Source organism: Alexandromys fortis, unplaced genomic scaffold (assembly GCF_014885135.2).
Source record: "Alexandromys fortis isolate MF-2015 unplaced genomic scaffold, M_Fortis_MF-2015_v1.1 scaffold_6, whole genome shotgun sequence".
Lineage (NCBI taxonomy): Eukaryota > Metazoa > Chordata > Mammalia > Rodentia > Cricetidae > Alexandromys > Alexandromys fortis.
In genome coordinates this window covers 17,933,679-17,961,281 of record NW_026067902.1, presented here as the reverse complement: position 1 = coordinate 17,961,281, position 27,603 = coordinate 17,933,679, and the positions used below count along the sequence as shown (strand labels likewise).

Below are 27,603 nucleotides of genomic sequence, written 5' to 3'. Positions count from 1 at the left end.
TAAAATTAATGGCTTACATGATAAAAATTGTATTTATTTTATCAAGTCCAGTACTTACACATGCTAGGCACATACTCTCCCACTGAGCTACATTTCCAGGCCCAAGTTACAAATACATAAACAAAACAACCTATCAATTAGAGATTAGAAACTGCTATATTAACTACAGAAATGTTGCTGGTGTCAATAATATCTAATGCCCACTGCTTTAAGGCTTAAAACATTTGAACATATGACATATGTTTTCTCTTACTATATTTAATGTATATTTGTATAAAAAATTTTATATACATATGTATGTTTAGGTATGTGAATGTGGGGGGACAGAAATCAGTATCAGGGGTCTTCACTGGGGGCCTTCCTCTTTGGCTTATTCCTAAGATAGGGTGGCTCACTGCATCTGGAGCTCAATGATATAGTCCAACCTGCTGGCAAACCTGCTCATTGGGGATCCTGCTATCCTAATCTCCTTGGTTCTGGGATTACAGGTGTGTGCTGCCTCCCTCTCTAGCTTTTATAGGGATATTGGGAAGTGAATTCAGGTCCTCGTGCCTGCGCAGTAGACACTACCAATTTGAGTCACTTCTCTGGTCCTACTGAAACTTTCATTGACATACATTCATTAAACAGAGCAATGGGTTTCGTAAGGACAGTTTCTTTCACTGTATCAGGGACTTTGACTGTATCCATCTCCCATACTATCCCATTTCCCTTCCACTAGTCTCCTTTCTTCACCCTCCTCCACTCTGCCTTCATGACCTGCTTTTATCACTAGTTCTCAACATTGTAACATCTATACAAAGATCTATGATATCCATAAGAGATCCTATTAGATACTCTTTAAATCGTATTTCATAAAGAATTTGTTTATAATAACTCATTTTCACATTTGTAAATTTTATAATTTTCAAATACATATATATTTACCAAAGGGGTCTCCCCCAGGATCACAGTCGCAGAAGCAACCTTAGAGTAGGTTCCTTTCACACTGTATGGATTAGGAATCTGAAACTCAAAGATTATATAGCAAGTTCTTAATAACTGAAAGCAAGGCCAAGACTTCATTATCTAACTCCTAGCCCAAACATTTCTACTTATTTATATCATCCCGTTATAAGCCAGAAATGGGGCTCGAAAGGCGGTTCATTAGCTAAGAGCACTGGCTGCTCTTGCAGAGGAGCCAAGTTTTGTTCCCAGGACCCACACAGGAAGCTCACACCATCCTTCTCACTCTACTATTACACAAAGTAACTTGCAAGGATAGCATGATTAAAACATTTAACTTGGACCCAGGATATATTTAAATTTCATGTACATATGTAAATGTTAGCACTAAATAAGTAGATTAATAACCTAGGCCCATAGGGGCTCACAGAGACAGAACTGACAACCAGGGAGCCTGCATGGGACTGACCTAAGCCGTCTGCATATATGCTACGGTTGTATAGCTTGTCATCTGTGTGACTCTAGCAATGGCAGCATTGTCTTTGACTCTTTTTCTGGCTTTGGGACCCTATTCCTCATATTAGGTCGCCTTGCCTAGCCTTAATACAAGAGGAGGTACTTAGTCTTACTGCAGCTTACTATGCTATATTTTATTGATAACTATGGGAGGCCTGACCTTTTCTGAATAGAAAAGGAGGAGGAGAGGATGGGGAGGCAGGGTGACTTGGAGGAGGGAAGGAAAACTGCAGTCAGAATGTAAAGTAAGTAAATTAAAAAAAAAAAAAAAAACTACATTTCTAGTCAGGATACTTGTACCTAGACCTTCAAAGCCCAACAATAAAAGTCAAGTATAAAAATTAAAAGGTTACCGGGGATGTAGTTTAGTTTAGTGGTAGAGCACTTGCCTAACATGTGGAAGGCTCTAGGTTTGATCTCCAATACTGAGAAAAAAAATATGCAAGGTTCATGTTTTAGAGAACTTCCTAAATCTATCCATCACACTGGTCACATTAATCTCTGATATTTTATGTAGATGTACAACAGAAGACAACTGCCCATTATATTTTATTTAACATTCTCTAAAAGGTAAATCATGTTTCATTTCAAAACATTTTAATCTTACCCACAATATAGATGAGGACCTGAAGCATTTCTTCTATTAATGTATTATACTGTTTAATCAAATCCTATAGAATTAAAAAAAAATAGTTACATAAGAACCACAAAACTTCAAGTCTGTATTTCTTAATTCGACTCACGGCCCATCTAGACTAGAGCTTTCTTCAGAGCACAGCAATAAGTAGGTGCTAAAGCTTCCATCTGACACATAAAGTATTCAATAATAGCTCTTAAACTGTAACTTTCTTTATTATCTCCATATTGTTATTTGTTCTAAATCAAACAAATTCTAATCTTTTCCTTTCCCTACTATTAGTTTTATCTTACTGGGAGAGCGAGAAAGTGGCTTAGAGTAGGCGTCCTTTCTTTAGTTTATTCTTTGGGCCTCTGTAAGTGACTTCTAAGTTAGAAGAATAAAGCAATGGAATTTAATAAATTTAAGACAGTCAGTTTTGCTAGGTGGTGGTGCATACTTTAATCCCAGCACTCGAGAGGCAGATCTCTGAGTTTGAGCATGGATTTTATTCAGTTACAAGAAAAACAATCCTACCATAATATTTTGTTAAGCACAGGCTACAAATTATAAAATGGTACACACAGAATAAAGCTTTTGCTTTAAAAACAAATTACTGGCACTTTATTTTCTGGAGGAAATATGTTAAAAGACATTTTTTTCTTTGTTGATCTATAGAGAACCTAGGTTTTCTAGAGTGAAAAGGAGTACATATGTTTGTATATTTGTGCATTCTATGTGCACATATGATGTTTGGAAGTATAGTTGTTCCAGAGTATGAGATACACCATGGCTCCTAGATATCTAGGACATTCCAACCAAGACACCAAAATCCTTGGATGCTCAAGTCCATTGTAAAATGATGTAGTATCCATGTATAACCTATACACTTATAATACCTAATACAAATGTAAATGTCATCTAAATAGTGGTTGTATAGCACTGTTTGAGAAAAAAGCTTATATATTAGTACAGATACAATTTAAAAAATATCTGATCCCTAGTATGATGTATCTGTAGATGCAGAATCCAGATATGGAAGGCTAACTAAATATGCAAAAAAGATGCCTTTAAAATATAACTAAATTGTGACAACGATATTTCCTTTGGAGTTAATTCACATACCAATCTCCATTGCTTACCTGGTCTTTCGTGGATACGGTCTTGTTAAAAGCATCGACTAGTTCATACCTCTGAAGTACCAGTAACAAGAACTTGTTGGGATCCATTATAGAAGCTCCAATCTGTAAAAGAAATTGAAAGTCACATTTCTATCTATTAAGTGGAAGAACACTTGTCTCTAATGATCCCTTCAGAAAACTACACAGTAATTTTGAAGATGATAATAGATTGCCCATTCTATTTCTATGTTCAGTTAAAGGTGAGACAAACTCAACTTACAAACAGTATTTCCTCTTATTTTAAGAAATATAAGAAATATATGAAAAATAAAAAATATAAAAAGGAAATGAAAATCTAACCTGAAGCATGATGATATCTTTATCATACATTTCTTCCCTGCATTTAACATCCTGGTAATAAAAAACCTGTAAAAGAAATAGCAGACAGACACTAAAGGGATTTATTTGAAACAAAAATCTTCTTTCTCCATGTACTGCATCTGTTTACATGTAGAAGGATGGGTGTGTGGACCAGATGTTAACATCAGCTGTCTTCCTCAGTGGCTTTCACTTTGTACAGAGTCAGGATCTCTCAGATAAGAACCAGTGCTCCCTGATCTGGCTACTCTAGCTAGCCAGTTTGCTGTGAGGATTCCGACTCAGCCTCCTACAGCTAGGATAACAGGGGCTGTTGAGTCCACCTGACTTATGTGGATGCTAGACCCCAAGCTCTGGTCCTCCTTCATGCTTGTGCAAAACGTGATTTACCCATAGACTTATCTTTAGTCGGATGGCTCAACAGGTGAAGATGCTGCCAAGCCTACACCCTGCATTAAATCCCTAGACCCAGATGGCGGAAGGAGAAGAGCAATTCCTTTAAGCTGCCTTCTGACAAAAGTTTTCTTTTTCCTAGCCCCAAGACAGAGCTTCTCTATGTAGCTTTGGCTGTTGTGGAGCTCACTCTGTAGACCAGGCTGGCCCCAAATTCAAAGATCCACCTTACTCTACCTTCTGAGTGCTGGGATTAAAGTTGTGTGCCACCACACCCAGCAGATGTTTCTAATACATAAATCCCTATGTGCAGCCAAGCGGTGGAGGCACACACCTTTAATCCTAGCACTTGGGAGGCAGAGATAGGCGGATCTTTGTGAGTTCGAGACCAGCCTGGTCTACAGCGTTCCAGGACAGGTTCCAAAGTTACAGAGAAACCCTGTCTCAGAAAAAATAAAGAAAAAAAAACCCGTCGGTGTAGTAAGAGCTGCGGGCTCTTCCTACTACCCAGCTCCCGGCCGCCTGGCTAGTTTATGCCCCAAAATAACGACACACAAACTGTATTCATATAAACACTGCTTGGCCCATTTTTTCTAGCCTCTTAATGGCTAATTCTACATCTTGCCTAACCCATATTTAATAATCTGTGTAGCACCAGTCTTACCGGGAAAGATTCAGCATGTCTGACCTGGTGGCTTGCTTCATTGCGTCTACCCCAGAGAGGGGAGCATGGCGTCTGAGTTCACTTCCTCTTCCTCCCAGCATTCTATTCTGTTTACTCCACCCACCTATGTTCTAACCTATCAGAGCCAAGCAGTATCTTTATTAATTAACCAATGACCTTCCTCCATCACATCGGTGCAGCAGTTCACATCTGTAATATCAGCACATGGGAGGCTGAGACAGGACTGTCATATGTTTGAGGTCAGCCTGGACTGCAAACACCCTGTCCCAAAACAACAGTAACAATAAAAGAAAGAGGAGACAGGTGGTAGGCTGTTTGTACCATGTACAAGGTAGTGAATTTAATCTGTATCACCAAAAAAAAAGAGAGAAAGAAGAAAATCATAACACCACTTTTCTTCTAAGTGATATCTTTAAAAGTCTGTTGCCGGCCATGCAGCTCTGGCGGGCAAGACACTCACAAGGTAGCCCCAGTCCAGGCTACTGAAGGCATCCACAGCCTGTCTGATGCCATGAGGCTTAGATGAGAGAAAGATACCCACCAGACAGCCTGTGTCCTCAGAGTCAAGGCTGTCTGAGGGGTGGTCAGGTGGGTGCTATGATGATGAACAAATACATGGTGGAGAAGTGGGAGAGAGAGAGGCAGAACGGTTTGTATGCTGTGGTAAGAGGCAGACTTGAAGAGGCAAGGGCAGTGAAAAATGTGTTGATGCTGGCTAGCCTGCTTGCAACCTGGAACCAGGGTGACAAGTGGGCTGTGATTCTGCCATAGCCGGAGTCTACGGTGACATCTACGATCCATGTTGAGACCAAGGCTGTAGGGATGTCCAGGGTCTAGGCCAATACATGTGGCCATTCTGGTGTTCAAGGGCCGTGCTGCCACCAGGGGACATGATGGAGGGGGGAAAACGACAGGCTATGTCTGGGTCCATGGTCCTGCAACACCCAGGGCCTATGTTGGTGTCCACAGCTTCAGTAACCATTGAAGGTGATACAGATAACTGGGGTCTGATCAAACGGCTGATGTTGGTATCTGAGGGCCACACTGACACTGGGGCCAGGCTAATCTGGATGACCTGTGCTGCCACCCAGAGCCATATTAAGGCGCAGTGTGGGGCCATGTCTAGGTCCATGGCCTTACTGCATCCAGGGTCTCTGTTGATATCTGTGGCTCCCAATACCAGCAAAGGCTGTGAAAATACCTGGGTCAGGTGGGAATCTGAGGGTCATGCTGATCTGAGTGGCCTGTGCTGACACCTGGGGACAGGATGACATTCAAGTCCAGGCTGCTAATGGGGACCGTGTCTGGGTCCTTGGTTCTACCATAGTCAGAGTCTGTGTTGATATTTGTGGCCTGTGGTGCCACCAAAGGTCACATGGATGTCCAGAGTCTAGGCCAAAATCTGTGGCCATGTTGGTGTCTGAGGGTCATGCTGCCATTGGGGACAAAATGATTTGGGTGGCCTGCACTGCCACATGGAGCCATGGTATTGTCTGGGCCCAAGCTGCTGCCTAGGGCTATGTCTGGGTCCATGGTCCAGCAGCAGCCAGGGTCCGAGTTGATGTACCACTAACGGCTGTAAGGATGACCAGGGTCTGGACAGTTACCTGAGATCAAGTTGGTGCCAGAGGGCCTTGCTGCTGCAGGAGCCATAGTGATATGGGTGGCCTGGGCTGCTACTGAGGCCATAGTGATGCTCAGGCCATGCCTGGGTCTGTGGTCCTGCTGCAGCTGGATTCTGTGATGATGCCTATGGCCTGTGTTACCACAGGAGTCATAGGAATCAAGCATGTTGAAATTTGAAGGCCATGCTGAGCTTGCTGTGCCTCTCACTGGCCCAGGGATAGCTGGCCCTGCCCATCACTGGTCACTGCAGGAGATCTGCTCCATTCCCTCCCTACTTAGGAGAGACAGCCCCACTCCTCACCATGGGGGTGGGAGAGCTGGCCCCTAGGTACTAGGAGAGCTGGCTCTGTGCCTTGCCTGAGGGAGGCAGTCCCAGTGGCCCAGAAAGACCCACATCATAAGCCTTGGGGTTAGCTCACCCTAACACTATCCATCTATGACCTACTGGAGGAAGTGAAGGGACTGTCCTGCAGAACTATAACTACAGGATCTCCATTACTCGGGGCAACAGCAGGGTATCCAAGAGGTGTTTTGGTGAGGATCCAGTGACAGTGATGGTGTGCCAGAGGCCTTGAACCAGCCCAATGACTCACTACAATGAACATTTTTCAGATAGGCCTGACTGGACAAAAGGGTTTACCGCGTGACACACCACAGCACCCAATGCCACTAGAATGAAGGAAGGGGTGTTGAAAAGATGGAGAAGTGAGGTGGGTTTTTTGCTTGTTTTGTTTTTAATTGATTTTGGGGAGTCTTTTTGGGGGGATGTGTAGTGGTGAGAGGAGGATATGGAGGAGATGGGAGTGAGTAAGATTGGGGTTCATGATGTGAAAGTCCCAAAGAATCAATAACAAATTATGGGTTGTTTTTTTTTTTAATCTCTTTCTTAATCTTTTAGGAAAAGCACTTCTCCCTGTTTCCCTAAAATAGAAAGAAATATAATTAAAGTAGCCATTGTAATTTTTAAATGGTGCTGAGGACTGAACTCAGAGCTGCACAAAGGGATTTTAGCACTCAGTTATACTCTTAAGCTATAGGGTACCCTTTGGGCAGATGGTGAATGCTTACCTCTAATATTCAATAACCACCATAGAAACAAAACAAAAACAACAGCAAAGAAGACAAATGAGAGCTGGAGAGATGGCTCCAGGAGTAAGAGCTTTGACTGCCCTACCAGAGGACCTGGCTTTGACCTCCAACAACCAACATGGAGGCTCGCAACCATCTCTAACTCTAGACCCAGGGGATATGATGCCCTCTTCTGATCTCCAATGGAAACTGACATACATGGTGCTCAGAAACACAAGAAGGCAAAACACCCGCACACACACATACAAATTAAAATGAAAATAGGACAGATGGTGGGAAGACTCAATGTCTCAAACTGAGATAAACCTTGGAAAAGGATAAGTTAATGGAGACTGTGTACTGCTGGCTTTCATCTATCTACACAAGCATCCTAGCTTCTTATAATTCAGATGGGATAAATAGTAAATAGGAAAAAGGAGGAATACTTATAGGAGTCTCAGAATTTTCATATCTAAGAGATGACACAAGAGAATAAAAGTAAATATTTGGCAAACTCGATGGACAAGTCACTTAAAAAAAAAAGAACTCATTCACAGGTGTGTGTGCCATACCTGACTAATGAGAGACAGCCCATTTCTTCGCCACATCTCAGCAACAACCTGGGCAACCAGCACCAGACAGCGCAAAGGGTACTCCACTAGGACGTCTACGTGCAAGCCCTCCTGGAACACAGCAAGGTCGAGCGCATTATTTCTCATACTACACATGCCTCGAATTAAGCAAGAAATCTGTAAAATGGAAGAGCTTCCCCTCAATGCCTTTCAAGTCTTTTTGTTATTCAGATCGCTAAATGATATATTCAGCTGTGAAGTGACTAAATGTGACTATTCAGAGGGGTTAAAAATATGATTTTCTTTCCCACCCACCAATGGAGATGACCAGAAATGGGACATAAACAACTCAATACTTAAGAGTCACTTACAAAAGGCACAAATTCATGCAGTCTTGAAACAGCACCTAGTCTGCTTAAACGTACATGAAGACCTAAATCATGTTTAAAAGAAAACAGGAAAGCAATTAAACCCTATTAGTGTATTTTTAGTTAACTCATCAAGATTGGAAAGTTGGATTATTGAAATGTATTTTCACTAGAGTTGAGGACTTAGTCACAGAGTGCATGCTTACTGTGCAGGAAGCCTTCGGTTCAGTCTCCACACTCCAAGCCCCAACACACGCACATGCTTACTAAGCTTACAAGTGATACTCCAAAATGGAAACAATTAACTTCTAATTTTGAAATATAGTATTACCAAAAACTTACTTGTATATATGTCATATAAAACTAAAAGTCTGCCTCTCCAAATATTTATTCTACTCTCAAAGAAATATGGCTCAGTGAGTACAGGTGTTTGTTGTCAAGCCCAGTGACCTGAGTTGAATCTCCAGACCTCACATGGTGGCAGAAGAAAACAAACTCCCATAAGAAGAAAACTTAATCTTCTGATCACCATACACATTCACCATGGCACATTGTCCCCATCCATAACAGAAATAAATACACAAATGTAATGTAAAAGATAAAAAAGAAATACCAAAAGAATTTAAATTTAATCTCAATTTTGGTATAAAGTGATATAAAATCAACATTTATAAATATTTAAAATTTGGGTGGTTGATAGACCACCAAGTTTATACTTAGATAAATATTTATACTAAGTTACTGTGGTGACAGCTCTCAAAGGATAGAAATAATGACAGTCTTTAACGCCAGTACCTAATGGGACTATATGGAACAAAGGAAAAAGTAAAGTACTACTACTCAGAGTATCTACAAAATGTATCACAGATACATAAAAGGCAAGAAATACTCACCAGCAAGCGTTCTAGAGAGTGGTAGATGTATGCTTACAAGATCCTCAGACACTTTGTAGGACTTGGTTTCCAAAACATGACCACACAATTGTACTACTGTCTTGGTACTAGACATGAAATTTGTACTGCATCTCATTACAGCTTTGTGACATTCTTTATAAGCCACTAGTAAGAGATCTTCCTAAGGGAAAAGAAAAATACAAATATATTGACAAGTTAGCTACTTTGTCACCTACTATCTTAATAAATATTTATTAAATCTAAGTACAAAACTGTTTTATGTAGTCCCAGGGCTATCTCCATAGGGTGTAAAACCAGAGGAAATATAAAATATAAATATTTATAATCAGAGTAAAAATTGTAGGCACCACTTAAATGGTATAAATTAAATACATTACAAAGAAAAAGTGTAAGTTGGGAAGACATACTTTTGAAAGCAGCTTTTCAATGGGTTCTAAAAACCCCACAGTATTTGTCTAGGGATGCAGCTTTGATGTACTATGTGTGAGTCCTCAGCAATGCTGAAGGGAGAGGAAATACACATACACACGTGCATGTGCAAGCACATGGGGGTGTGGTGGGGTTTTCTAAGGGAATAGAAAAGTAACTGGCAGAACACATGCTTCTTTCTTCCTTTCTTTTCTTTTTCTGGTTTTAAAGATAGGATTTCTCTGTGTAACAGTCCTGGATATCCTGGAACTCATTCTTTAGACCAGGCTGGCCTTGAACTCAGAGATTCACCTTTCTCTGCCTCCCAAGTGCTGGGATTAAAGGCATGTGCCAACACATCCAGATGTTTCTAATACAAAAATCCCTAGGTTTGAATCCTCATACCACACATACATACATACAAAAAGAATTTAAGCAAGAGGAAAAATGAGGAGGCATTCTAAGGACATATCTTTTAAAAAGGAAAAGAAAAATAAGGGAAACAAAGGTTTTATGGATGGAGTTACTCAACGTTACACTGGAAATACTGCAATATGTAAATATATTGACAATGTGTGAAGAGTTATGGAATCGGTTTATTTTTCAAGAATTAATGTGGGTCACCAAAGGTGAAGAAAGAAAAGGATAAAGTGAGGAGCCACAACCACTACCAGGAAGATGATACACATTTGGAACGCAGAAGAATCAAATCTAAGTAAGTCTGGTGGAAAAGAGAAGCTCAGTCACTCAGGTTACTTAATACAGTGCTTCCCACACTAGTTTTATCTTGAAGAAAAAAAACTCCATAGTCAAATACATTTTGGGAACACTCTTCTTAGGTATCAGTATATTGATTAACAAACACACAGAGTATGTAGGCTCTGAAATTTCTTGTATGGAAGAACAACAATAGAACAAGGGGAGTCGGGATAAGCAAATATAACTTCGAAACTGAAGGAAGTGATAACAAATCAATTTAAGATATTCTGAGTTTGAAATATAAAAATATATTAATTTAAGTACAACCATTTGGCACACCAACTGAAGTGAGATTACAGTTTGGGTAACTTATCGCTTTAATTAATCAATTTAATTAAGTAGAAGACACGAAAGACATTTATAAAGGGAGTATTTGGGAATCTCTTGGCAAGAAGGAAGAATTGGAAGAAAGGTGACCACTAGGTGGAGCTGATAACTGACAAACTATTAGGATTGTGTAGGGCTGTGAAAACCAGAGGGGGGGGGAAATTCAAGATGATCTAAGAATTTAACTCAAGTCAACACTACAGGAAAAAAAAAAACCCTACGGAATATGAAAACGAAGAAAAGACTTTTAAATATGCTTATTAAATGAGTTACTTATTTTTTTCTAAGAATACTTCTAATCCATTGATAGGAAGAGAATCAAACTCTACAGAAATATTGAGACCTAATGTGTAAAGATAGTATTTTATAAATTTTATATACATACACGCATGTTATATTTATTATATATATAAAGATGATAGATAGATAAATAGATAGACAGACAGACAGACAGACAGACAGACAGACAGATAGATAGATAGATAGATAATAGGTAGGTAGGTAGACAGACAGACAGATGACTTCAGAAGATGGAGGCAATGTGGTGATGACCAACACCCCTGGACAAAATCTCCTAGCTGCATGATGTTTCCTGAGGATGAGGAGCCAAAGGATATGTTGGGTTAGTTGTTGGCCAAGACTCCTGTCCTGTTTTATAAAGCTACCACACTAAATTAAAAGTCTACTGTAGTTGAGAGACTGTCACATTGAACCTGTGACTTCTGCTGGTCACAGAAGGAAAAAGAAAAGTAAAGAAGAATGTAGTGTAAGGAGGTGACAAAAGCAAGTAAGGGAGTCCTTTGTGCCCACAGGCACCAGAGTAAGTAGGGGAGAAAAAACAAATGGAGACAACCAAGGAGACAAATTCCAGGAAGAGCACCATAACTGGAACCAAGAGCCTTGAGAAAGGCACTGATTTTAGATAAAAGAAGGAAAAGGTGGAGACAGAGTGATGACACAGAGCCCTGGTCAGATCATGAGGACTATATAGAAAACTGGAGGAAATGGTGGAACTGACTCAGAAACTGTCAAATTTCTCAGTAAAAATAAAAGAGTATCTGCTACAAAGATGGCTTGCTGTGTGAAGAATCCAAGTTTGGATCTCAAGTACCAAATAAAAGCTGGGTGGTGGTAGTATATGCCTTTAATCCCAACACCCTGGATCTCTGTGAATTTGAGACTATCCTGATCTACAGGACAGCCAGAGCTGTTACACAGAGAAACACTGTCTCAAAAAACCAAAAAGAAAAAAAAAGCTGAATCTGGTGGCTACCTATAACCACAGTGCTGGGGAACAGAGACAAGAGATCCCAAAGGGCTTGCTGGCCAGCCAGTCTAGCTGAAATGGTAAGGCCCGGATTCAGTGAAAGACACTGCCTGAATAAGACAAACACCCAATGTCAACATCTAGTCTCTACACATGTACAAATGGGCACACACGAATGAAAGAATGAATGAATGAATGAATGAATGAATAAAGCCATATTCTCTTGCAGGGGGGATCTTTGGGGATTTTTGTGTGTGTGTGCGCGCATGTATGTGAGTGAGTAATGTGTACATGCATATGCCTATGGATGCAGAGGTAACCTTGGGCGTTATCCCTCAGGAACATCCACCCTGTTTTTCACTGGAACCCGGACTTACCTATTAGTTAGTATGGTTGGCCAGAGAACCCCAGGGAACCTCATGTCTCTACCCCATCTCCCACTGCTAGAATTACAAGCACACAACACTTTGGCTGTCTTTTTATGTGGATGCTGGAGCTCAATAGAACTCAGGACCTTATGCTTTTGTGGCAAGCATTTTACTGACTAAGCTACCTCCCTAGACTAGGATTGAATCTCTATAGACAAAGGGTTATGGTCTAAAATTGTTAGTTAAGAAATACATTTATTTCATAAATTAAAGTCATTTTTAAGTGGATTAATATAATATGTAAGAAACTTTGTGATTAAATAAATATTCATTCCTCTATTCTTGAAATATTTTAAAATATTCATGGTGCAAGTTATCATACTATTAATCATTTTTTAAAATAAATTCATAAATATATATGAGAAAATTTGGGATGGATAGGTTTCAAAGGGGTCTTTGATATATAGTTCTGGCTGACCTTGAAGTTCAGAGCAATCCTCTTACCTTAGCCTCCCAAGTGCTATGATTATAGGTATATACCACCACACCTAAGACATACATTTTTTTAAAAAGATTCATTTTTACTTTAATGATGTATGTATTTGTGTGTGTGTGTGTGTGTGTGTGTGTGTGTGTGTGTGTGTGTAGTATGTGCATATGTACAGTTGCCCAAGAAGGCCAGGGGTATGAGAGTCCCCTGAAAATGTAGCTATAGGTGATTGTAAGATGCACGATGTGTGTGCTGGGAAACAAATTTGGGTCCTGTGCAAGAGCACCATGCACTCCTAGCCACTGAAACATCTTTCCAGTGGTCCCAACATACATTTAAAAACTACTTTATTATTTTTATGCATATGGCTGTTTCATCATTCATCTGTGTATCGTGTATGTACACTACCTGTGGAGGCCAGAAGAGTAATTCCCATAGATGGAATTACAGATGGTTATGAGCCACCATATGAATGTTGGGAATTGAAGCCAGGTCCTCTAGAAAGTCATTAAGTACTCTGAACAGATGAACCATTTCTCTAGCCCCAAGGCAGATACTTTTAAACTTTGTAATTCTCCTAAATAAGTGAACTACTCTGGGATACATTTTCTAAACAAATACAGAAGAATAAATTTTCTTTCCATACAATAATATAATTTTAAGTATCTTAGGCTGTCACATTATAAACTTTTACATCAACGAAGCTATAGCACAAAACTGTGCTACTAATAACTATTAGAGCACTTACAAAGGTACTAATCCTACTACCAAATCTTTGACTTACATCACAAGCACACCACTCTTGGAACATGAGCAAAATATTCTTAAGCTGCATTTGTATAGCAATGGCAGCCTCCCAGTCAGGGTCTACTTCAATGTGCTGCCCAACTTGTCTTCTGATTTCTTCCATTCCCTGGAAGGAAAGAGTTGTCAGTCCATGGCCCTTTTTTGTCGCTGTTCCCTTATGGGAAAATATAAATATACAAGGATTTATATTCATAAATGCACAGTAACTTAACATGGCTGGTAAACTACAGAATATATGAGTTAGAACACAAGGTTTCAGGAGTAGACAGTTCATTGGTATCTGACCACAAATAACAGCAGTGAGAAGTTCCCATTACCTCATGTGTAAAACAAGAATCATAATAGCAAAATAAAACTATAAGCTGCAGATAATATGTAGTCTTACATATATTTATCGTGTGGTAAGCATTCAATGAACATTAATAGTAGCAGCAGTAACTAATGACACACATTAGTATCTATGAAAGCAAGGACAAGTTAGTGTTTATACCCATGTCTACTACATTAGAGAAACTGTCTATGAAACCCACTATTAACTTCTTTTGAAAAATGAGAAAATGGGGCTGGAGAAATGGCTCATAGGTTAAGAGCACTGGCTGCTCTTCCAGAGGACCTGAGTTCATTTCCCAGCAACCACATGGCTGCTCACAACCATCTATTATGAGATTTGGTGCTGTCTTCTGGTGTGCAGGCAGAACACTGTATATAAAAAAGAAAGAAAAAAAAAGAAGAAAGAAAGAGAAAATAAGGAAGGAAGGAGAGAGGGAGGGAGGGAGGGAGGGAGGGAGGGAGGGAGGGAGGGAGGGAGGGAGATAAGGAAAGAAGCTAGAGAGATAAGTCAGTGGTTTAAGAGAACAGACTGTTCTTCTAGAGGACTCGGGTTTGATTTCCAGCACCCTTATGCTGGTTCACAACAATCTGAAATTCCAGTGACTTCCATAGAATTCAACACTCTCTTCTGGTACACAGACATCAGGCATGCACAGGGTACACAAACACATATTCAGTCAAGACACCCAAACAAACAAACAAACAAAAAATCTCAAAAAAATAGAAAAAATGGGGGGAGGGTGTTAAAGTTAATTTTCTTTTATTGGTACACCAAAGAATTATCATACCTGCATACAGGTAAGAATCTTCAAGAAAGACCGGAAACCTTCAAGGAATTGCACTCTTAACCTTTCTGTCCACATTAGAGGCTTGCTAATCAGGATGTATCTGTCGTTTCAGGAAAAAGAAATAGGTCAGATGATTCGAAGGTTCTCAGGGTTACAGACAATACTGATTCATCAAAACTGTGAATTTTAATTTCCTACAGTAATTAGGGCCTCTGGGGCAGAACTAGAGTTATTTATTTCGCTTTATTTATATAAAACTAGTAAACTAAGGGAATCATCTTCAGGAGAGAGGCATCAAAGCTAAGCATGGCTTCCTAAGCTGTTTCAGAATGATGAAGTAAACAGCTTAGCTGTCACAGGACAGGCCTGACACAGACTCCTGTAGGTAAATACAGGACGAGATTTCCACAGATTTATCATAACCGTCACCCAAAGGGCCAAGTCAAATCCTTTGAGGCACAGCTGACTTAAAAAAGACTTCTACCTCCAGGTTTTCAGAACTCAGAGTCCATAAGGATGTAAACCTGTGTCACCATGCCTTGCACATTAGATGTACAAATCTGGAGAGATGAGCAGGCTTACAACTATGTTAGTATACAATTCACCAAATGAATATTTCTTTTGGCTGAAAAGACAATAATTAGTTTCAGTGGGAACAAAATTTACCATGAATAAGTTCTCAGGATACAATAAACTATTAAAAATTACTTTGCACTCAATGAAACAAAATACATTCCTCTGTGTGTGTGTGTCATTTATATATATATGGGACTCGGAACATGAACATGAATAAGATGGCAGTAAGGAGATGTTAATTCTCCCTCTCCCCTGTGTTTGATTGAAAGTGAGATCCCAGCCCTCTAACACCCCTATATCCAAGGAGTCTGGGATGATTGGAAGCATTGCCCCAGCCCATGTCACCCATCCTTGGAATGCCAATGGAGCAGGAAGCTCCATTTCAAGCCCCCTCCCCTGGGAGTTGCCTTGGTCTGGACTCCACCTTCAAGAAAGCCCGCCAAGCAGTGACCGCTCCCACAGGCTATTTAGGATGCCACCCAGAAAAGGAACATGTGGTCTCCGGGTATTGCATGGTCTTGCCTGCTCTCTTCCCCTTGCCATGCTTTCCTGGGCCAGCCGGGAGTGCTGCATTAAACGTTGACACCTTTTATTCAGTCTAATTTGGTCTGATTGGAATTATTTGTGTCAGCAGAGAGGATGTCTTAAAAAAAATATTCCTAACACCCCATCCCTTTTACTTTACTGGGTTGACTTCAGTTGGTATTCATTTCTTGACACACAAATGGTACTCACTCAACAGGAACAGGCTCAGCAGAGAGGAACATTAATTTAGAAAAGACATGGCAGATATAATTGCTGTCCTTACGAAGTGACTTATTTTTTTCTAAATGGACAAAGGGACCAGAACCAAACAAGGAAAGCCACACAAAAGCAACGAAAGTTCAAGAAACTTTTTAATGCTTGGAAAGGCTACTCAAAGTTGGAATTCACTGCATGGGGAGAACTAAAATTTCTGTAGGGAATATGAACAGAGTACCCACTCACACCAAGTGGTTTATTTTATGTTTAGGTAATCAGGAAAGTAGAGTGCATGGCTGGACTGTAGAGAACAAATTCTAAAAGAACTTAGAGATACTTAAACATTTTAGTAATTACTGTTTTAAAAGCAACTTTCAGGGAAAATTAAGCAGATAACGTAGCAGAAAACAGGACTTAATGACAATTTCCTAAACAAGGACATTTCTGAACGTGTTTTCGTAAGGTTTCAGAACAGCTTTCACTGTCAGTGTCTATACACTATGAGGATACATGGATGTGGTACAGACAGTCAGGTCTGAATCCCAGTTCCACACGTAATATCATTGTGACCTAGGCAAATAATTATAGCCTACAAGCCAAGATTACACCAACTACTTTGTAAGAATGTTGCAATATTAAAATGAAGTTGGTATAAGCAAAGTTCCTTACCACATGAGAACTACTAACAAATTTTACAGGACCCTTTTGAGAGTGAACTGTTGAGTAGGTTACTTCAATTATGTTACCTTTCTCTAAAATAACTCAGTTATGAGAATATGGCACAGTCATGACATTTAACCCTGTAAAGTAGACCATGGCTCATCGATGAATTAACAAGTCACTTCAAGCACAGCCATTAGGAAGTTGTATTTTGCATAATTTATTATGCATAATTTGCTAAGGAACAAATCTGAGTGGCAATGGATACATGCTAATCACTGTGGTGGTTTGAAAGAAAATGGCCCCCATAGTGAGTGGCATTATTAGGAGGTGTGGCCTTGTTAGAGGAAGTGTGGCCTTGTTGGAGGAAGTGTGTCACTATGGAGGTGGGCTTCGAGGTCTCCTATGTTCGAGCTATGACCAGTGCCACAGTAGCTTCTGCTGCCTGCAGATCAAGATGCAGAACTCTCAACTCCTTCTCTAGCACCATATCTGCCTGTACACCACCATGATGATAATGGACTAAACCTCTGAAACTATAAGTCAACCCCAATTAAATGTTCCTTTAAAAGAGTTGCCATGGTCATCGTGTATCTTCATAGCAATAGAAACCCGAACTAAGAGTTTTCAGATACCTGTCATTTATTTATTTATTTATTTTTTTCAGGGCTGGGGATCAAATCCAGAGCTTTGGATATTCCAGGCAAACACTAACTATTGAGCTGAATTTTTTTTTAATTTAGTTTTTCGAGTTTTAGGGTTTCTCTGTAGCTTTGGAGCCTGTGTTGGAACTAGCTCTTGTAGACCAGGCTGGCCTCAAACTCACAGAGATCCGTCTGCTTCTGCCTCCCGAGTGTTGGGATTAAAGGCGTGCGCCACCACCGCCCGGCTTGAGCTGAATTCTTAAACCTATGTTTTAAACAGACTAAACTATCTTTAAATTGTACTAGAAGCCCATTTGTTTACTGTCCTTATCCCCCATAGTCATTAGAAGTACATAAAACTTTTTCCCAATCATGTGTGTGTGTGTGTGTGTATATGCAGTGACTGAGTGTATGTGTGTGTGTGTGTGTGTGTATGCAGTGACTGAGTGTGTGTGAGTGTGTGGGTGTGTATGGTTATATGCATGAGTGCAGATGCCTGTGGAAGCTCCAGATTCCCTGGAGCTGGAGTTAGAGGCAGGCATGAGCTTCATGATGTAAGTACTAGGATCCAAACTTGGGTTCTCTGAAAGAAAAGCAAATGTCCTTAACTGCCAATCTCTCCAGTCCCGCCTTAGAGCTTTTTGAAAACAGCAAACTACGTACATATTTTATTCTAACATATACTAAAAATTTTTTTTAAAAGTTCATGATTTATTAAATAGTTGATCTACCAGAATTCTTACAACATTTAACATTCTAAACTAAATGGAAATGTATTGTAATCATCTGTTCTATCATGTGATTCTAATTTTAGTTTAAGATTTGAAATGTTTTTCAATTATGTGTATGTGGGGTGCATGTGTGTATAGTATCTGTAAGTACCTGCAAAGATGAGATTAACAGCAAGATTCCCCTAGAGCTGGAGTTAGAGGTGGTTTTGAGTGACCTGATGTGGGTACTAGGAAATGAATCCTGGTCCTCTCCTAGAGTAGTATGCCCTTAAACACTGAATGATTTCTGTAGCTCCCCAATTTTAGTGTGAAAATAAATGTTTAGTTCTCTCCAGGGAGAAAAAATTTAATTAGAGAATAAATATCAGTAGCCTGGTATATATGCAAAAAAGGAAGCAAAAAGAAAAATACACAGATTATTGGAAACTGAGAGAACATAAGAGGAACAAAACCATGAAGTGTATGAGCAGAAGAGTGGAAATTACAATGGATAGTCATTTGATAGCCCAGGTACACTGACAGGCCTGTCCTCAGCACCTTCTTCATTCAGCTGGTTTTAAACTCAGTAAGACTTTGCCGAAGACATTTACAGAAGTCTTGTGTTACTAGTTGGGGACTGATTCCAGAACCCCACTTCCAAAATATATAAAATGATAAAGTATTTGAAAGCAACCTACATACATCACAGAAAATTTAATACCTATACAAAGCATTTTTTTCCCCGAGACAAGGTTTCTCTGTAGTTTTGGAGCCTGTGTTGGAACTAGCTCTTGTAGACCAGGTTGGCCTCGAACTCACAGAGATCCCCCTGCCTCTGCCTCCCGAATGCTGGGATTAAAGGCATGCGCCTAAATCAAATGTTCTATAAACGCTTGTTATACTAGTGTTCTGAATAAAAACAAGAAAATAAATCTGTACATGTTCAGTACAGAATCAATCATCTTGTTATTACTTTCAGGTTGTTGGGTGGATCCACAGATGTGGAGGCCAACTGTATTAGCACGAGACAGTCAAATTTCTTTGTGCTTGCCATGACGGTAAAGAGAATCCTAGATAACCAAGAGGAGCAAATGTTTACTTGTATGACAGAGCAAGTAAGTACATTGTGTTTAACAGATGCCCTCACCTTTGGACTCCAACCACTTACTTTAGGTCACATATTACTGCATATACTCTTCCCAGTTTGTCCTGGCTATAGCCCTGGAAGTTGAATTTATTGTTCCTGTCCAAGTACTCAGGTAAAACTTCTAGCAGAGTTTCAGTAATGACAGAAATAACATTCTGTTCTTCAATAAGATGTCGGGCCTGCAGAATATTTCAAGAATATTGTCTTAGCATTAACTCATCATAGTAATGGACTTAATTTATTCATTCATTTGGTTGACCAGTATTTCATTTTGTTTTTTTAAAATGCCATCTCACTATGTGCCTAGACTGGCTTCAAACTTAAAATTTTCTGCCTCAGTTGAAGAATGCATGCCCATTAAGTAAATTTGTTTGTTTCTTTACTTTGGAGACAGGGTCTCTCTATTTTAGTCCTGAATATCCTAAAATTTTGCTATATAGACCAGGTGGGCGTTGAACTCACAGAAATCCTCCTGCTTCCTCCCATGTGTCAGGATTAAAGGCGTTTGTCACCATGCCAGGTCAGAAATAAATAATTTTTAACAAATGCTAAATTACTTTTTCTTTCTTTTTATTTGTTTGTTTAGAGGCAGGTCTCACTATGCAGCCTTGGCTGGCCTAGTGCTCACATGTAGACCAGTCTGACCATGATTCTATATTGATCTACCTGCCTCTGCATCCTGAATGGTGGAACTAAAGGCATGAGCTACCGTGGTCAGCTTAATAAATGTTTATTGAACATTAAAACCAATCCCTAGTTTTTAAAGAACAGCAGCTCCTTCAGAAGTTAATTTCTAGGGTTTAGGTTTTGCTTTTATGCTCAGTTTTGGAGATCAAATACTGAGCCTTGTATATGTCAGGCAAGTGTTATACCACTGAGTTATACTCGTAGTGAGGAAATTAGTATCTAAAGTAAAACTCCTCTTTTCTCAGTAGCTAGAAAATACCTATGTAGAAATGGCAAGCCTCTTCCACAGATTGTCTAACAAACATTTATCACCTGTAATCATACCATGAGCAATGAAGAACAAAGACATCTTTTACAACCTCTATCATATTGTTCTCTATTATGGTACTTCTCTATCACCCCAATTTAATTTTCTTCCCTATCCTTTTCTTTGGCCCTTTGAAATGGGAAAATAGGAATAGCTAATCAGACTTTCAAGAAGAAAGAAGAAAATAGCATAAAAGGAAAGCAGAATCCTCTTTCCTCCCAGACCTGTACAGCACCACCTCACAGCAGGGGCTGCTGGGCACACTCTCCCTTCTCAGTTCTTACCTTAATGCATCTATTCACCAAAAAAACAATAACTAAAGAACAAAAGAAAGGCAAAATTTAAAACTGCAAGATTTTGGTGTTGAAATAACAACACTCCAGAGAGTGAGAAATCACCTTTGAACATCACTCGTAAAGATCGGACCATTTGGACAAGGGTAGTTTCCAGTTATTTTGTCCCTGGGTACCACTAGAGTTATTACACACATAGATACCACAGAAGTATTAAATTTTCCAAATGAAAGTAGCAAAATTTTGTGATTGGGCTGGAGAAATGGCTCAGAGGTTAAGAACACTGACTGCTCTTCCAGAGGTCCTGAGTTCAATTCCCAGTAACCACATGGTGGTTCACAACCATCTTTAATGAGTCTGGTGCCTTCTACTGACCTGCAGCATACATGCAGACAGCATACGGTATAATTAATTAATAAGTAAATCTTTAAAAAAAACTTTGTGATTATCACACGGTTTCAATTTGATATCACATCAAGTAAAAGTCTTGAAAAGCAGAGCAAGTTTTACTCAGAAAATCTCATACATACCAGGGTCGGGACAGTGAACATCTGAACAGACAGTGCGGTTATCGAGATGCTCCTGTCATGATCATCGTTGATATATTCCTTCTGCAGTTGTTTATAGTACTGAAAGTGATGGAAGAGGAGAGCTGATTTGAATCACAGCTGAAACCTTTACATTCTAAGTTTTAATAACTGTCTCAAGTGTGACACAGTTCATAAGATGATGAGTTAATATAATTCTGTTTATCATTATCATAGTCAACAAAACTGTAGACAGCAAGAAACAGAAGAATACTAAAATATGAATTAAATGACGGTGATCTAACAGAGTTACAAAGATTATTAACTTTAAAAACAAAATACACAGGTGAAAATCATGGCAGAGTGTAATAGTGCAGTTTTCCCTTTCTTAAAACAAAACAAACAACAAAAAAGAAAAGAAAAGCCCTATGGCAATGTTTGACAGTTTCTACTTAACAGTATGGAACTGGATATATTAAAAGTATTTAGCAACTCATATGAAGCAGGAAGCCAATCGCTCATATTCAGTCAATCCTCAAGCAGAGTGGGCTTAATATTTTTTTGTGCACAGTGGTGAATTACAGCTGATAACCAGCTCTGCTGTGCTAGATCAAAGGCAGCACCACACTTACCGAGTATCAAGCATCATTTATATATAAACAGAGTTGCAAACAATTTACCTACTTAATTTTTCTCACCAGAATCAGTTTAAGAGGAAACCATGCTGTACAAAAACTGTATTTCATCTAAGTAAGCTTAGCTTTTGTATAATAGAATAAAATTTCATTTCAGATTAGATATTCAGTCTATGTAGGCCCAGTAAACTTATCTCTAAAATGTTTAGAAAATATTTACATCTTCAGCTATCATCACTTCCAAAGAAGACATACATATACTTTTTAAATACTAGTTATCATTTTATGTGCTATGGGTGTTTTGCCTATCTAGGAGTGTCTGTGCTGGCCAGAAGAGAACATCAGATCCCCCAGAACTGGAGTGAGCTGCCATGTTGGTGCTAGGAATTAAACCCAGGTCCTCTAGAAGAACAAATGCTCTTAAGCCATCTCTCTGGCCCCTAAATGTTAGTTTTTAAATATCTACTTACAAAATCTAAAGAAGGTTGCCATTGTCCCTCTCTGCTTTCAACTCTAGTTTTGGTTCTACTTCTATCCTGTCCTAAGTCGCTCAGAACTGTTTGAAAATTAAAATCAGAAGGAGTTGTCAGGCAGTGGTGGTGCACACCTTTAATCCCCAGCACTCAGGAAACAGAGCGAGGCGGATCTCTGTGAGTTTAAGGCTAGCCAGGATGCCAAAGTGAGGCCCTGTCCCAAAAGGGTAAGGAGGGCTAGAGAGATAGCTCAGTGGTTAAGAGCATTGGTTGTTTTTCCAAAGGACTCGGGTTCTATTCCCAGAAGCCACAAAGTGGCTCAAAGTCATCTATAACTCAAATTCCATGAGATTTAATACCCATTTCTGGCTTCTGTGGGCAGCAGGCACATGTTACACAGATATACAGGTTAAAGAGGTTAAATACCCATATACACAAAATAAAAGTAAGTAAATCTTCAAAAAAATCAAAAGGAGTCAATAAATACTTATTGTATATTTTTAAGTAAGGCAAAATAAAAAAAAAACTCCCCATTCTGCGTATCCTTGCAATGTTACATGGATGATAAGCAAAAAGACATAACAATGTATGGCACTTGGAACAGATCAATAAAGCAACATAAGAGAGTTTTAATTTCATCTTTGTGTTTTTAATCTCAGTTAAAATACTGGTCTGCTACTTCCTGCTTCTGTCACATGCACATCTGCTCCTTTTTCCTGCTCTTCCCTTAAGCAGTCACTTCTATTTTTGTAGTAATTTTACCATCAGGCAAATAAATGATCAAAAAGGACAAGTGAAAGAAAAAGACAAAGAAGGAAGAATGCATGTATGAATGTAATAACCTGCCTTTGCGTGGCCCTGGGAAACTGTCTTTCTCTAAAACTGCTGTTGGCGTTGTACCAACCATCATTTGTAAAAGTATTTATGTAATATAAAATAATATATTTTTAGTGAAGAAATTAATAAAAATGTTTTAGATGAGTTCCATTTAAAACTATGCTTCCATTACTTCATTTGTAAAAATCATATTTACTGGTATTTATAAACAGCAATTACCTTCACAAATTCCATAGCAAAGAGTTTTTTGTATTCCATCTCCATAAAAAAACTACTAAAGATCAGTTCATGAAGGATCTTACGGGCTCCTGTAGATCATCAGGGAACAGAGGTGAGGGCATTACCAGGACAGACAAATTATTACAGGCATTAGAAATAATAGAGGTGGTTTGTTTTTATTACCATGCTAATAGCTTCAAATATGCAGTAATATTTAATATCATGAATTAAAAACACAATTTTTAATTCTAAATTTAATTAAAAAAAAACATCAATCTCTTTTGTGTACCTCTCCCATCACTCCATCTTACCTTTTATTCTCTCCAAACCATTTTTTTCAATCACATTTTAAGACTTATTTTACTCTTAATTATGTGTACGTGTGCATGTGGCAGGGGGTATGTATACAGGGGCTAAAAAAAGAAGTCGGATCTCCTGGAGCTGTAGTTACAGGCAGTTGTGAGCCACCTAAGTTTGATACAGAGCACGGAACTTGGGTCCTCTGCAAGACCAGTGGCCCTCTTAACCTCCGAGCCACTTCTCCTGCCCTCAGTTCACCAGTTTTTACTGCCCTCTCAGAACTGCTTTGCACTGTACCTTTTCCACACCTTTATTTAGACTCTCGTCTTTTACTTACTTTCTAGTTCCCATTTGTATTTTTATAGTGAAAACATAGCTTTACTAAAAGCATTGTTACATGAATCTTATTAATTATACTTTAACTGGCTCTGTCTAAATGAAAAGCACTATTATTAAAAGACAATATTTCTGAATTTTAACCAAGAAAAATGAAATTGGTTAACCTTGCCTTCACATATAACATTAATCAAGATTGTGATCAGTAACTGACTTCATACAGGGAAAACCTGGATTCTGTGATAAAGCCATAATCTCCCCCTTGATTCCTGATGTACTACAAGTAGAGGTCTACCCACCTTTATAAAGTTTTGCATCCCAGAGCATTAGTCTGCTTATAAAACAGGGATTTTCAGAGCCAGGTTCTTCTACAAGGCAGGCCTGGCAAAAGATCTGCCTAAAGTCACCTACAAATAAAGGAAAACAAATTATTTTTCTTCATATGATATTCTCCTAAAAGTGTTCAAATAATAATATGTGAAAAGATTAAAATTAACCTTGCTATGTTTGATGTCAAGAATAATCATGTCATCAAAGACACAAGAGCCAATAAAGGATGTTATTAGACACTATTCATTTGAAAACAAACTTGTATTATACATTTGAAATGTAATCCTGAAAAAAATCAATCAAAATGGATACTTGACCAAGAAGAAGTCTCAAAGATATTTACATATTTTTATAAAATGCAATAGTTAATGAGAAATCAGATAAATAGTGTATATGCTTACTTGAATAGCTCATAATTTTGTTCATCCAAGAGCCAAGGCGCAAAGCAAATTTCTGGTGAGCCATAACCACGGAGTGCAGCACTTCCACGTGGAGCGGGTGCTGAGAGACATTTTCTGAATGACTCTACAAACAACAGGAGGAGTGAAAAGAAGCATTTAAACTGTGCTTTAAGTAACCTATACTTGATAAAAGAGCCGCATAGCCCACAAGTTCCAAGTTCCCAGACCTATTTATTTTTACTCATGACACCAACCATGGCGATAATAAAATCTTTTTATCTTTTCTACTTAGGCTCCTAGAAATAAATCTACATTGCCTTTTGAAATTCTCTTTGTAGATAATTCAGAAAGTTACCTTTATGTCCTCTTTTGCTTCCTGGCAAGCAGCATAAACGCCTGCTTTGACAGCCCGGCGACCCTAATTGTAGGTGAAAATGAGAATGGGATAGTGGGATGGTAATCACAATCAGCAAGTAACATACCTAAAGAATGGCCAAGTATGAATCATTTGTTGTCTAGAAGTTTTAAGATGCTAGAATAAAATCAAGGTATGATGTCATTAAACTCCAACAACCAGGAGGAAGGAAGACCTCAAATTGAAAGGACAGCCTGAGCTACATAATGAGACTCAAAAAGGGCTAAACCAGGTAGACATGGTGTTACACTCCTTTAATTTCAGCACTTGGGAGGCAGAGGCAAATAGATGTCTATAATTTTTTAGGCTAACTTGATCTTTATAGTGAGGTATAGTATAGCTAGACCTACACAGTGAAACCCTGTCTCAAAAAGAAAATAAAGGCACAGGTGTGTGTGTGTGTGTGTGTGTGTGTGTGTGTGTGTGTGTGTGTGTGTGTGTGTTTAAACCACTAAGGCTGCCACATTCCTCTTACTCCCAGAACTCAGGAAATGAAAGCAGGAGGATCAGGAGTTCAAGATTGTTTTCAGCTACACATCAAGCTTAAGGTCGGCTGGGCTACAAGCAACTCTGTCTCAAAACAAAACACCTCCCAGGACAAAGAATGTAGTTCAATGGAAGAACGTTTATCAGGCTAGCATAGGCAAGATGACAGATCCTATGGCCAGACAGAAATTTTTTTTAACTTAAAAAACTTTGACAATTTCATGTATATAATGAATTTCCGTCACTTCAATACCCGTTATCTTCTCTCACCCCCCTCCCTCTCGTACTAAAACCCTTCTTCCAAACAAATCCTTCCTACTTTTGTGTCTTTCTATTTGGTAACTCACTGGAGTTTAATTATAGCTGCTTGAATGATGGAGGATAGGGAGTTATTTACTGGACTATGGACAACTTACTAGTGACAATATCACTGGAAAAAATGATAGCCCTTCCCTCAGCAACCATTAACTGGCAATAGTCCTCAGGGAGGAATGAGGCTCACACTCTCCTCCCCTATCCATGATGCTACAGTGAAAGACCTAATCCCGTTCAGGTAATCAGTTCCTGTGAGTTCAGGACGGTAACAGTTAATTCATGCCCAGAAGTCAGCTACCAATTTTAAGTCTATAATAAACCACCTTTTAAAAAAGCAGTTAGCACCTGAATGCCAGAAATGGATGTGAGACAGCAACATAATTCACGTGGTGATCACGAACCTCTTTGTCTATGGCAGTGGTGTGCAACTGTGCCTCTGCGAGCTCACAGTCAAGAGCTCTTTGTAGACTGTATATCACATGATCGTATGAATGGTGCTCGTCGTTGAAAAGGACACAATAGTATCTTTCATTTTTCTCCCTATTAAAAAAAAACATATATTCAGACAGTAAAGCAAACAAAATGCCCTGTATTCTAAAGCAGCACCATGCGATTTCCTATCTATAGGGAAATAACATGAATATTGATACATGATATGATTTTAAATAGTACAGTGCTATGGAATTAAAAAAGAATCCCAGCAAGAAATGCTGGTACACAGGTACTTGAAAGGCTGATGCAAAAAAACTAGTTGTGTCCACAAGCTTGAGACACGGCTAGATAACACTCTGTGATGCCTTGTCTCCAAAAACTGAAACAAAATCACTAAGTATTACTTCCTCAGTGTTTTTCTTTTCTCCAATTTTTCTACTACTTTCTGAAGTCTCATCTTATCGGCAGTTGGTCCTAAATACCACTCTAAACTTTTGCTTGACTCACACACTGACAAAGGGAGAAACATGTATTCAGCTTGGAGTCTTTAAGTAGGCAATGATAGAAAACCAGATTTTATTTTTGTATTCATTTTCTATTTAAGTGATACTAGACCTGATGCTCTGGGCTGGAGAAATGGCTCAGCCGTTAAGAACAAATACTGATCTTGTAGAGGACCCGAGTTTGTTGGGAGCTGCAGATCCCTGGTCCCTCGACTTTCTTTGCTTCCTTTAGACCCTTTGCCTACTGGAGTGAACTGATCAAAACACCTGTGCCTGCATCTGCTCTGAGCATGAGACCTTGATGGCAGGCTGATGAAGTCTGCAAGCTGAAAGATGAGAGCTAGGCGTGGCTAAGGATCCATATATGCTGCCCCTGAGCACAATAAAGTGGGCATTGGCATTCTTGTATCAAGGATGACCCATGTCTGTGTCTCTGTCTCTCTGTCTCTCTGTGTGTTTTTAAGTCTCTCAGCCCAGTTCTCAGGTAGCATACCGTCTTGTAGTAACATGGGCACTATCTATAGGGAAATAACATTCAGTTTTCTACATGAGTTCAGTTCCCAGCATCTCCTATAAAATCCTCTGGCTTCTGTGGGCACACACATGGTGCACTCACACAGGCAGACATCTAAATAAAAATCCAATCTTAAGAGATACTGGCATTATAGTTTCTTTTTTTTTTTTCTCTTGATTTTAGAGACAGGGTTTTTCTGTGACTTTGGAGCCTGTCCTGGAACTAGCTCTGTAGACCAGGCTGGTCTCGAACTCACAGAGATCTGCCTGCCTCTGTCTCCCGAGTGCTGGGATTAAAGGCATGTGCCACCACCGCCTGGCTGGCATTATAGTTTCATGAGGGAAAGGTGGATTGGTTGGCTTGTTTTTT

The 27,603-nt window shown here is 39.2% G+C and overlaps 1 protein-coding gene across 2 annotated transcripts in view; it reads right to left on the bottom strand.

Annotated features, from left to right (window-relative positions):
- Positions 1-27,603, bottom strand: part of Ubr1 (ubiquitin protein ligase E3 component n-recognin 1) — a 122,416-nt gene that overhangs the window by 57,875 nt on the left and 36,938 nt on the right. The window contains exons 6-20 of one of the 2 annotated variants that reach the window (XM_050133464.1): positions 26,187-26,325; positions 24,925-24,987; positions 24,570-24,693; positions 24,138-24,245; positions 23,203-23,291; positions 21,042-21,140; positions 19,246-19,403; positions 14,747-14,846; positions 13,606-13,734; positions 9,182-9,362; positions 8,292-8,353; positions 7,921-8,031; positions 3,559-3,624; positions 3,220-3,321; positions 2,069-2,132 (exon numbers count right to left, since the gene is read on the bottom strand). In XM_050133464.1, coding sequence (XP_049989421.1) covers positions 2,069-2,132; positions 3,220-3,321; positions 3,559-3,624; positions 7,921-8,031; positions 8,292-8,353; positions 9,182-9,362; positions 13,606-13,734; positions 14,747-14,846; positions 19,246-19,403; positions 21,042-21,140; positions 23,203-23,291; positions 24,138-24,245; positions 24,570-24,693; positions 24,925-24,987; positions 26,187-26,325 — 1,595 coding nt within the window. The remainder of the gene's footprint in view (positions 1-2,068; positions 2,133-3,219; positions 3,322-3,558; positions 3,625-7,920; positions 8,032-8,291; positions 8,354-9,181; positions 9,363-13,605; positions 13,735-14,746; positions 14,847-19,245; positions 19,404-21,041; positions 21,141-23,202; positions 23,292-24,137; positions 24,246-24,569; positions 24,694-24,924; positions 24,988-26,186; positions 26,326-27,603) is intronic. The other variant, XM_050133468.1, reaches the window with a different exon arrangement.